The 12,341-nt window shown below is 57.5% G+C and overlaps 1 protein-coding gene across 4 annotated transcripts in view; it reads right to left on the bottom strand.

The window, feature by feature from the left end:
• The window catches only part of PHRF1 (PHD and ring finger domains 1), a 39,489-nt gene extending 32,664 nt beyond the window's left edge, over positions 1-6,825 (bottom strand). Inside the window, exons 1-3 of one of the 4 annotated variants that reach the window (XM_037998758.2) lie at positions 6,549-6,825; positions 658-772; positions 184-303 (exon numbers count right to left, since the gene is read on the bottom strand). In XM_037998758.2, coding sequence (XP_037854686.2) covers positions 184-303; positions 658-751 — 214 coding nt within the window. In that variant the 5' untranslated portion in view covers positions 752-772; positions 6,549-6,825. The remainder of the gene's footprint in view (positions 1-183; positions 304-657; positions 773-6,548) is intronic. The other 3 variants (XM_037998759.2, XM_073022526.1, XM_037998757.2) reach the window with 3 other exon arrangements.
• Positions 6,826-12,341: the final 5,516 nt, after the last annotated feature.

Here is a 12,341-nt window from a genome sequence, read left to right as displayed (position 1 = left end):
AAAAAAAAGCTACAAATAAAGTGAGCCGTCATCACAGCTGAAGACGAGACCTCACTGCAGGTGACCATGGGGACGGGGCCAGCTGTGGTGAGGACAGCACTCTCACGGAGTTGTGTTATAAAAGGCAGTCCCCACCATGACAAGAGGAAACACAGAAGCCGGCGTGAACACCAGCTGTCTCACCAGATCTGTCTTCCAGGTCTTCCTCCTCAGACGCCCCCTCATCTTCTCCGTCTGTGCCATCTCCGTGCTCGCTGTCGCTGTCGTCCGCGGAGTCCCCACTGCTGCCCTCGCTGCTTTCGTCTAGACACCAGGGTGAGACACAGGCCGCAGGGGCGTCAAGACCATGTAGCAGAGAGCAGGTAGCTTTGCACAGGCATAGAGGCATCAGGAGCACCTGCCAAACGGCTAACAGCTTCCCCAGGGCGGGCAAGGTGGGGGCACACGCAGGGAAAGGGAACATCCTTTTGTTCAACATTTGTGTTGTTTGCATTAAAAATAAGACAAAAGAATACACTACTTCCACAATTTAAAATCAAAGGATAATTTTTTTTAGACTGAAAGTTGACAAGTGACACACACAGACGACCTCCACAGGGAAACACCAGGCACCCTGCTCCTCCTGGGGACGCCCCTACCCGGCACTGGGCAGCTCACCAAAGTCACCTGCCGGGTCCGCAAGGCCGACCTGTGGGCGTCCATCCGGCCCCGGGCTCCGGGCCACAAGCTCATCCAGGCTGTCGTCATCCATTGCTGCACATTGAGCTCAGCTCTGAAAGAAACCAGAGCCAGGAAACTTCGAAACTGTCCCTCTGAAGAGCGATGACCTCTCCCCACAGGCCGCATCCCAGTGTCACATCCACTGCCACAGCACGTGGAGGGTGAGCCCTAAGATATCACACACGGAACAACCCTCACCAGTAAGCCTTGCACACGATTCACATTTACAGAGCTACCTGAAAAGCCACATCCCAACTGGCCACTGCACCCGGCCAGGGAAAAAAAAATTGTTTTTAACTACCAAAAAAAAAAAAAAAAAAAATAGGTTGGCCGGGTGCAGGGGCTCACACCTGTAACCCCAGCACTTTGAGAAGCCGAGGTGGGTGGATCACCTGAGGTCGGGAGTTTGAGACCAAGCCTGGTCAGCATGATGAAACCCTGTCTCTGCTAAAAATATAAAAATTAGCCAGGCGCAGTGGCAGGTGCCTGTAATCCCGGCTACTGGGGAAGCTGAGGCAGGAGAATCACTTGCACCTGGGAGGCAGAGGTTGCAGTGAGCTGAGATTGTGCTACTGCACTCCAGCCTGGGCAACAGAGCAAGACTCCGTCTGGAAAAAAAAAAGTAAAATTAGCTGGGCGTGGTGGTGGGCACCTATAATCCCAGCGACTCAGGAGGCTGAGGCTTGAACCCGGGAGGAGGGGGCTGCGGTGAGCTGAGATCACACCACTGCACTCCAACCTGGGCAATAAGAGTGAAACTCCATCTAAAAAAAAAAAAAAAAAAAAGGGGGTCACTGACCAGTGAACTGCAACACTCCTGAGGAATCGCAACACCATATACAAAGAAAATGGCCTCATTCTGAGCTAAGGCAGAGCCGGGCTTTATCAGCTGGGCACAAGAGTGGGCTCGGTGACACGCAGGGTGCTCTCCCTGCCAAGGCTGGCCAGTGTTGGGAGGCCCAGAGGCTCCTCTGACCGCACCCCAACCCCATCCACCAGGGTGTTGCTGAGTCCCCAGTGGTACCCAGAGCTGAGCAGGCAGAAGGCACAGAGGCCAGGCCCACCCATCGGCTCCCAAGGCCACTTGCTCAAGGCACTAACCTATCAGCCAGGACCCCTGCCCTTCCCACTCTGCAAGGTCACTGTGAAGCTACACAGGACACCGTACAAAGCCTTGGGAAATCTAGCTGGACACGCTCCTCCTTCCACACCAGGGCCTCAAACTTTGGTCCCAGATAAGGAATGAGATGCGTGCACGTGGTTCATTTCTCATCAGTGCTATTCACCTTGTTTCCCAGGCGACCCTGGGAGGAAAGGTCTCTCGACTAGGAGAGTGAGTCAGGAATCCAGCGAGGCAGTGAAGCTGGCCCTGCAGCACTGTTTCCCCACCAGGTCCAAGCTCTATCTATGGTCAGATGAAAGCACATCACACAACAGGCCAGGAAGTGGGGGGCCAGACCCAGGGGCCCTCGAACTCAGGGCCTCCTCGCATTGGAGCTCAGCTCCTGCCACCATCGCGGGTTGCACATGTACCACAGCAACTGGGGAAAGGGGCTGTCACCGCCACTGCTGTCCGGACACCCCTGGACAACAATCCCTAATGGGGCTAAGGCTCAGAGAGCAGGATGGCCTCACTTCCCATCTGACAAGACAGTGCAAAACCCTAGATTCTTTTTTTTTTTTTGAGATGGAGTCTTGCTCTGTCGCCCAGGTTGGAGTGCTGGAGTGCAGTGGCACGATCTCGGCTCACTGCAAGCTCCGCCTCCCAGGTTCCCGCCATTCAACTGCCTCAGCCTCCCGAGTAGCTGGGACCACAGGCGCCCGCCACTACGCCCGGCTAATTTTTTTTTGTATTTTTCAGTAGAGACGGGGTTTCACTGTGTTAGCCAGGATGGTCTCAATCTTCTGACCTCATGATCCACCCACCTCGGCCTCCCAGAGTGCTGGGATTACAGGCGTGAGCCACTGCACCCGGCCAACCCTAGATTCTAAGATGATGCCTTCTAAAATAGTGACGAATGTCAACTCCACCAAACTGTCAACTGCCATGTCACTAGAGCCTGGAAACAGCGATTGTAGAAGTGGTTTTGCCAAATCAGTAATTGACCTGTCTTCTACCTGCTGCCCTAAGGTGAAGACAATCGGCCATGATCCCCGCTCAAGGGAGTCTGCAGCCCTGCTGCTTGGTGGACCCAGCAACTCCACAGAGACACCCTGCTTGTCCTGCATCTGAATCCTAGAGACACCGGCTCTGAAAGACACACAAGGGCCACGGCCCATCCGGGAGGGTGATCCCTCTCCCATTCAGAGACACACAAGGGCCACGGCCCACCCAGGAGGGTGACCCCTCTCCCATTCAGAGACACACAAGGGCCACGGCCCATCCAGGAGGGTGACCCCTCTCTCATGGCGTGCACTGAGACCTAAAGTGGCCATAGCTCTCAGGCCGCAGCTAAGAGGACCTTAACTCCCTGGCAATAGCTGTGACCACCCTAACAACGGACCCCATATCCTCCTGGGACGCCTGCTCCAACACCTACCCTGCCCCTACTTTGTGCAGCACAAGGTGAATGCAGTCCCTGCCCTGGAGAAACATATCTGAAAGAGGGAGGCAGATTCTCTCACATGAATCTACCAGGGAACACTTCAAGGAGACCACCTACGAGACAAGAGAGCAGGGCTGGGGGGAGTCCCAGGGTCCAACTACTCCGAGTGCAAATCCTCACTCTGATGATGTATTTCACACAGAAAGTAAAAAATGTGAATCGGGCCAGGCGCAGGGGCTCACGCCTGTAATCCCAGCACTTTGGGAGGCAGAGGTGGGCGGATCACGAGGTCAGGAGATGGAGACCATCCTGGCTAACACGGTGAAGCCCTGTCTCTACTAAAAATACAAAAAACTAGCCGGGCGAGGTGGCGGGCGCCTGTAGTCCCAGCTACTCGGGAGGCTGAGGCAGGAGAATGGCGTAAACCCGGGGGGCGGAGCTTGCAGTGAGTGGAGATCATGCCACTGCACTCCAGCCCGGGCGACACAGCGAGACTCCCGTCTCAAAAAAAAAAGTGAATCGGCAGCCGGGCGCAGTGGCTCATGCCTGTCATCCTAACACTTTCGGAGGCCAAGACGGGCAGATTGCCTGAGCTCAGGAGTTCGAGACCAGCCTAGGCAACACAATGAAACCCCATCTCTACCAAAATACAAAAAATGAACTGGGCGTGGTGGCGTGCGCCTGAGTCCCAGCCACTCGGGAGGCTGAGGCAGGAGAATTGCTTAAACCTGGCAGGCGGAGGTTGCAGTGAGCTGAGATCGCGCCACTACACTCCAGCCTGGGTGACAGAGCGAGACTCTGTCTCCTTAAAAAAAAAAAAAAAAAAAGTGAATTAGCCGGGTGTGGTGGCTCACGCCTGTAATCCCAGCACTTTGGGAAGCTGAGGCAGGCAGATCACTTGAGCCTGCGAGTTACGAGACCAGCCTGGGCAACATGGCGAAACCCTGTCTCTACAAAAAAATTTAAAAACCAGCTAGGTTGGCCGGGTGCGGTGGCTCAAGCCTGTAATCCCAGCGCTTTGGGAGGCCGAGACGGGTGGATCACGAGGTCAGGAGATCAAGACCATCCTGGCTAACCCGGTGAAACCCCGTCTCTAGTAAAAAATACAAAAAAATAACCGGGCGAGGTGGCGAGCGTCTGTAGTCCCAGCTACTTGGGAGGCTGAGGCAGGAGAATGGCGTAAACCTGGGAGGCGGAGCTTGCAGTGAGCCGAGATCCGGCCACTGCACTCCAGCCTGGGCGACAGAGCAAGACTCCATCTCAAAAAAAAAAAAAAAAAAAAACCCAGCTAGGTGTGGTGGAAACCGCCTGTAGTCTCAGCTACTTGGGAGTCTGAGGTGCAAAGATCACTTCACTCCAGGAGGTTGAGGCTGCAGTGAGCCGTACTATGTGAACAAATAGCTCCTGGCTTCTGCCTTGATGCACTGAGATTGAGGACCACCTCCAAGGGTTAGGAAGGGCGACAGGCAATGGCTGGGCCTGCCCCAGGGCTGCCAGAAGAGACCAGTGAGGCCATGTGGGGTTTGGCACATAGGAGCTCGCCAGAAATACCGGCTCAGGAAAGAGGCTGAACTCTGTGAGTCCGTGTACCTGTGGGGCTAAGTCCTGAGGCCTCTGAACTTTACCACAGCGGTGAGGGAAGCCTCCATGGGCCTCTTACAATCCTCCACCACAGCAGCAGGAAGGTTCAGGTTATGTGAGGCTGAACAACATCCTTTCCTGGGTATCCCACAACAGTAACTACAGGTTATTTTGCCAAAGACGAGAAAATAACCCAGGAAGTCTCTGCAGATACCCTCCAGCACAACCACCAGAAACAAGACATTTTGGGACCACCAGGAACCCTGCAGTCAGGATGCGGGTTAATGGGAGCCCCTAGTTTAGGACCTCCTGGTTGCACCAGCAGCCCCAACTCCACATCTTCCCTTCCCCATATCCACCTCTGCTGTGTCCCAGGCCACAGGCCAGGAAGCCATTTCCGAAGAAAAGACCACAGCCCTTCCCAGCTGTTGGCCACCTTTGGCTGGGCTAGCAGAGCTCTGGGGTGGAGGGACCACTGGGGCTCTCCTGCTCAGACTCCAGATTTGGGGGATTAAACGGGAAAAGAAAACCGGAAATGCTATTTCTCTCTCTCTTCGAATTCAGGGGAACCAATGCACTGGCAGTCCCAATTGTTACTGAGGAATGAAAAGGGCCTTTGGTGTCCGGGATGCCTGCAATCCCTTTCCATGCCAGTCCCGGAACCTGAGTGCCCATCTCAGGCACTGAACAAGCCTGCAGCCAAGTCCAACACCTCAACTCAGGCCAACTTTTATTCTTGTATTCACCATTTGCTGTATCAGCTAGGAGACCTCAAAATTGTAAACTGCAATGATAGTCAAAAAGTCAGGTATGAACAAAGGTCTCCGCGGGCCTGAGATGAACACAGCGCTGCTGAGGGCCACGGCCAGGCTTGTCGTAGCCATGATGCTGAGGTGTCATCCATCCACTAGTACTCTGACTTCACATTCTTCCCATAAGAAAGAAAACCGGATGGTCCAGGAGAGAGGTCAAGTACGCCAACCCCGAAGTCAAACGTCAGCTCAGCTTCAGAGCCTGTCCAGTGACCACCGGCCAAAATGTGGTTCACCCCGCTGACTGCTGCTCTGCTGTTGTCGAAACAAGTAAAGCGCGGAAACTCCAAAGAAGGGGTAACACAAGCAGCGTCAAAAAGAGCACGGTCGGAGTCGGGGCTGGCGCGGACCGGCCGCCGGCTCTGCCCCTCCCCGACCGTGTGGCGCTGGCCAGTTACTTAGCCTTTCTGGGCTCCAGTCCCCTCATCGGTAAAACGGGAACAATGCCTACTCCAGAGGGGCTGTTGTGAGAACTGCAAGAGTTAAGGAATAGGAAAACCGCCAGCCACACAGGCCTGTGGACATGCAGACAAGCCTCGAAGCCCATGAAGGCAACCACGCACAGAGGCGGGCAACAAGGCAGCGAAGTCACAGCTCTCTTCCGAACGCGGCAGGGCGGACTCGCAGGGGGCACGCGCGTGGGTGCCACGGGGCGAGGCAGGTGGGCTCCCGCCGCGTCCCCGCAAGCCCCGGACGTCCGCCCGCAGGCCACGGGCCTCCCAGTCTCGGCGGGGCCTCCCAGCGCGCGCGCCCGCCCTCCCGGCCCGCGGCCAGCGCGGAGCAGGCCTCGCCCCACGGTGCAGGCCGCAGACAAAGCGCGTGGCGCCCACAGGCGGCCCACGGCCCGGAGGAGCAGGGGCCCCAGGGCCGGCGCGGCCGCCGCACGTACCCGGAAACCTCGCGTCCCGCAGCCGCTCCTGAGGGCTCGCCGCCGCTGCCCGACCGAGAGTCGCTGCTAGGCCCGGCCCGGCCGCCGCCGCCGCCGCCGCCGCCGCGCGCTCTTCGACCCGGAAGTGCACGGCGCCTCTTCCGGGCCCCTCCGTCCCGTCCCGCCCGTTGACTGGAACCACTGGGACCAGAGCGGGAAATAAATGGCTGAAATGAGGAAGGTACCACTCCCTGCAGCCAGGGGTCTCGAGGCGTTTAAACGGTCTCCCTTCCACCTTGGAAATACTGTTTAATGCAGGACTGCTGCCCGGAGAGATCAGTATCCTGGAAAAGCTCGTACTGTTTAACCCCCGACCGTGGGCTGGTCGAGGCCGTCCCCCCCCCGCGGCCGGGACAGCTGGTACCGCCCGGATCTCCGCCCACCGCCCAGAGCGAATGGGAGCTGCTTCCTGTACGTCAGCTCCGCCCTCACGCCCGCAGCCCTGTCCCTCCTCGGGCCCGCAGCCCCACCCCGCCCCCACGCACGTAGCCCCGCCCCGCCCCGCGCCCGCAGCTCCGCCCCCACGCCCGCAGTCCCGCCCCCCCTCGGGCCCGCAGCCCCACGGCCCCGCCCCCACCCTCGCAGCCCCTTCTGGCGCCCGCGGCTCCGCAGCCCCGCCCCCACCCTCGCAGCCCCGCCCCCGCACCGCAACCCCGCCCCCCTGCCCGCAGCCCCTCCGCAGGCCCGCGCGCGGCCGGAGCACCTGGGGAGGGCAGTCCTGGCGTCCGCTGCTACGAGCGCCGCGCTTCTCTGACCAAACACTGCGGGAGCCCTCCGTGCGCCGGCTATTCCAACCTAGCCACACGTCTGTCCGTCCCGCAGCAGGCGCGGTGAAACGTGCGCGCTGGCGAACTAGGCGGGCTGGGCAGGACGCGGCCGTGCCGCCCCGTGTGGATTTGGCGCCGGGTGGCCCTGAGGATGTCGCGCAGAAGCCGTAAGGGCCTCGGGACGCAGGCCCGCGTGGCTGCAGCGCACCCGGGGAGGCTCCGGGGGTCCCGAGCAGGCGCAGGCTCGCGAGACCCCCTGGCCGCTGCGGGGAGCGCTGGGGAGGCATCCAGAGCGGGCGCCAGAGACCCGCGGGCGCCCGGTGCGGGGGCTGCCGGGGCTGGGGCCCGGGTGTGGGAAGTGCCCGCTCCCGGTAGATGCTGAAGGCGGAATTGCCAGGATTTGCTGAGGACTTTTGGAGGAATGAGGCGGGGAAGGACGAGCTTGAGAACCGACACCGGAGAGATGGGGAAGACGGGGGAGGCCTGAGCGGGGCTGGCATGGCTGGGGAGGTTGTGCACTGCCCAAGGATGCTCACTGAGGAGCGTCTTCACGTTTCATCGTGGGTTCCGTGTTTATTACGACAACTACCAGCAGCTCCCGAGGAGCAGCGACAGATGGTGGGGTGGGGGGCCCAAGCTGACCTCAGGTGGTCGGTCCTCCTTCCCAGGAGCCTCAGCGTGTGTGTCCGCAGGTACCCCTTTATCTAGCGCCCCTGGGGGAATGGGACGTGCCAGAGGAGATGGAGTGGGCAGAGGCTGCTGCACTGGATGAAGAGGAATATGTGGGAATCGCATGTGGGGTGTGCCTGAGGACCAAGGCCTGAACCCTGGGACTCCAATTTGAAGAGGTTTGGAATCTGCAATGGAGACCAGAAGGAGCACAGGGGTGCTAGGGGTGGAGGGCTGGAGGAAAAACCAGGAGAGGGGGCTTCTGGAGGCCAGGGAGGGCGTGCACACACATTCAAGGGAGGGAGCCTGGGTGCAGCAGAGTGGGTCGCTGCCACTCACCGAGGGCCAGCGGCGCTGGGGCCAGGGGCTGGAGTTCGGAGAGTGAGCAGAGAGCGCGCAGGGGCTGTGAACACCAACTTCTCTTTCAGGTCGATTTACTGCAAAGGGGAAGGTAAAGGTGGAGGTAACTGAGGAGCAGGGCAAGAGAGGGGTGTGGTTTTCTGTAGGGTCCAGTCCTACGGGGGCTTAGTGAGTGTTCTCCGCGTGTGCAGAGATGAGAGATTGTAATAAATAAAGACACAAGACAAAGAAAGAAAAAGCAGCTGGGCCCGGGGGACCACTACCATCAAGACTCGGAGACCAGCGGTGGCCCTGAATGGCTGGGCGCGCTGGTATTTATTGCATACAAGGGGGCAGGGTAAGGAGGGTGGATCTTCTAAGTGATAAGGTGAAGTAAGTCCCCTCCTCATAGGACAGGGGGCCCTTCCGTTTTAGGTAGCCGAAGCACAGAGAGAAGGCAGCATACATCAGCGTTTTTTTCAATGCACTTATAAGAAAGATCAAAGACTTTAAGACTTTCACTATGTCTTCTATCGCTATCTACTACGAACTTCAAAGAGGAACCAGGAGTACGTATGTACGGGAGGAACATGAAAGTGGACAAGCCGTGTGACCGTTGAAGCACAGCATCACAGGGAGGGGTTTCGGCCTCCGGATGACTGCGGGCAGACCTGGATAATATCCAGCCTTCCACAAGAAGCTGGTGGAGCAGAGTGTTCCCCAACTCCTCCAAGGAAAGGAGACTCCCTTTCGCAGTCTGCTAAGTAACAGGTGTCTTCCCAGACACTGGCATTACCGCTTGACCAAGGAGCCCTCACGCAGCCCTTATGCGGGCGTGACAGAGGGCTCACCTCTTGCCTTCTAGGTCACTTGTCACGATGTCCCTTCAGCACCTGACCCTATAACCCCCGGTTATTCCTAGGTTCTATTAGTAATGCAACAAAGAGTAATATTAAAAGCTAATGATTAATAATGTTTATAATAATGATTGATAATTGTCCATAATCATCTTTATATGTAATTTGTATTATGACTATTCTTGCTCTATTTTCTTTATTATATGGAAACAGTTTGTGCCTTCAGTCTCTTGCCTTGGCATGTAAGTAATATTTCGCCCACAGTTTTCTGTTTGCAATGAGAGAAATACCAGGCACTTATGGGTTCTGAAAATGCCCCTGAAGGAAGGAGGAGTGGATGGTGCCGAAGAGACTATGGAGGACTCTGGAGCAATCTACTTTTGGTGGGCCAGAGGAGCTGGATGTCACGGTGGTCACCCAGGCCAGCCACCTGAACTCACACACTTCAGTCTCAGTTTCTCAACCTCTGTGTGCCTCTGTGTCCTTGGCTGTGAAACAGGAATGTGGGTGCTCATGGTTACCTCTTCGGTCATTGTGAGGACGAGATGGGTACGCCTCAGGTGGGGTCCCGTGTGGTCAGCGGGCTGAGGGACCGCCCTCTGCCTTGCACCAGGCACCTCCCCTACCTTTGCATGTGCCATGTGTCTGCCTGCTGGACACTAGATGCAGGGGTATCCACAGACACGCTGAGGCTCCTGGGAAGGAGGACAGGCCACCTGGGGGACTGCTGGTAATTGTCATAATAAACACATGCACCCAGGCCAGGCATGGTGGCAGTCGCCCTGTTATCCCAGCACTTTGGGAGGCCACAGCGGGAGGATCACTTGAGCCCAGGAGTTCCAACATGGGCAACGTGGTGAGATTTCCTTCTACAAAAAATTTTTTAAAAATTAGCCTGAGGCCGGGCGCGGTGGCTCAAGCCTGTAATCCCAGCACTTTGGGAGGCCGAGACGGGCGGATCACGAGGTCAGGAGATCGAGACCATCCTGGCTAACACGGTGAAACCCCGTCTCTACTAAAAAGTACAAAAAACTAGCCGGGCGAGGTGGCGGGCGCCTGTAGTCCCAGCTACTCGGGAGGCTGAGGCAGGAGAATGGCGTAAACCCGGGAGGAGGAGCTTGCGGTGAGCAGAGATCCGGCCACTGCACTCCAGCCTGGGTGACAGAGCCAGACTCCGTCTCAAAAAAAAAAAAAAAAATTAGCCTGAGACGGTAGTGCACACCGGTAGTCCCACCTACTCGGCAGGCTGAGGTGGGAGAATTGCTTGAGACCAGGAGGTTGAGACTGCTGTGAACCGTGATGGCATCACTGCACTGCAGCCTGGGCGACAGAGTGAGACCCTGTCTTAAAAACAATAGAGCCGGCCAGGCGCGGTGGCTCACGCCTGTAATCCCAGCACTTTGGGAGGCCGAGACGGGCGTATCACGAGGTCAGGAGATCAAGACCATCCTGGCTAACACGGTGAAACCCCGTCTCTACTAAAAAAAATACAAAAAACTAGCCAGGCGAGGTGGCGGGCGCCTGTAGTCCCAGCTACTCGGGAGGCTGAGGCAGGAGAATGGCATAAACCCAGGAGGTGGAGCTTGCAGTGAGCTGAGATCCGGCCACTGCACTCCAGCCTGGGCGACAGAGCGAGACTCCATCTCAAAAAAAAAAAAAAACAAACAATAGGGCCAGGTGCAGTGGCACTTTGGGAGGCTGAGGCAGGAGGACCACCTGAGGTCAGGAGTTGGAGATCAACCTGGCTAACACGGTGAAACCCCATCTCTACTAAAAATACAAAAATTAGCTGGGCATGGTTATGTGTGCCTATAGTCCGAGCTACTTGGGAGGATGAGGCAGGAGAATGCTGTGAACCTGGGAGACGGGTTACAGTGAGCCAAGATCGCGCCACTGCACTCCAGCCTGGGCGATAGAGCGAGACTCTGTCTCAAAAATAAATAAATACATGCATCCACATGGAGACACGAAGGACGTCCTCAGTGAGCATAATCCTTGGTCAGTGCACAACCAACCCAGGTGTGCCAGACAACGCTGAGGCTCAGGTGTGAGAAGTATTCCCAGGCAGCTGCCCAGAGCCAAACTAGGCCCAACCGTGCATAGGTGGTGCTTCTTGAGAGCACGGGCACATACCTATACCTCCGACCTACTGATTCCCACCCCACACACACACACTCTCCTGACACAAAATGACTCCTTACCTGCTCATACATGGATAGATGCCTCACACACCAGCAGGCAGACACCTCCCGTGTACAGCACCTCCCCTGCGCACTGACAGGTCACCCCCAACCACCCCATCACCTGCTAGTGTCAGTGTGCCCACATGTGCCTCCTGCCCACACAGCCTCACACAGACCCGCACACTGAGGCTCTGGCCGGATTGCTAGTCAATGCTGCCATGTGCTGCCCCTCCTCCTTGCAGACACAAGCATGGCGTGCATGCTCCTGGTGTGCCCGGGGAGGATGGAGCTGGGCTGGGAGCTTCTCCCGGAGGGCACAGTCCAGCCCTTTCCCACCCCTGCCCCCCGCCCCGCCATCAGGTCTGTGTGCACATACAGGGCTTGGTGGGCAGTGAGCTCCGTCATCGCCCCTACCGAGACCCGTCCCACCCCCCGCAACAGGGGGCCCCAGAGTCAGGTGGATGCCTGGGGGAGGCGGGGGCAGGGGTGGCTGGAGGAGGTGGGTGGGGTGAGAACAAAGAGTCAAACCTCTCAGAGCTGGGGGAGGGATGGGCAGGGCTGCATTTTGTATCTAGTGAAGGCAGATGTCTGTGTGTCCCAGGGCTGTCATATCAAACAGCCACAAACCAGGGGCCTTAGACAACAGAAAGGCATTCTCTCAGTCTGGAGGCCAGAAGTCTGAGATCCAGGCTGGCAGGGCCATGCTCCCTGTTGAGGATCTGGGGAGGCCCTTCCTCTTCCAGCTTCGTCTCCAGGCGTTCCTATGGCCTCCCTCTGTGTGTCTCTTTCTCTCTCTCTCTCTCTCTTTTTCTTTTTTTAGAGACAGAGTCTTGCTCTGTCACCCAGGCTGGAGTGCAGTGGCACCATCTGGGCTCACTGCAAGCTCCGCCTCCTGGGTTCACACCATTCTTCTGCCTCAGCCTCCTGAGTAGCTGGGAC

The sequence above is a fragment of the Chlorocebus sabaeus genome, chromosome 1, assembly GCF_047675955.1.
Source record: "Chlorocebus sabaeus isolate Y175 chromosome 1, mChlSab1.0.hap1, whole genome shotgun sequence".
NCBI classification, from domain to species: Eukaryota; Metazoa; Chordata; class Mammalia; order Primates; family Cercopithecidae; genus Chlorocebus; species Chlorocebus sabaeus.
Note: the sequence above shows the minus strand (reverse complement) of the source record. Positions and strands in the feature narration are given on the sequence as shown.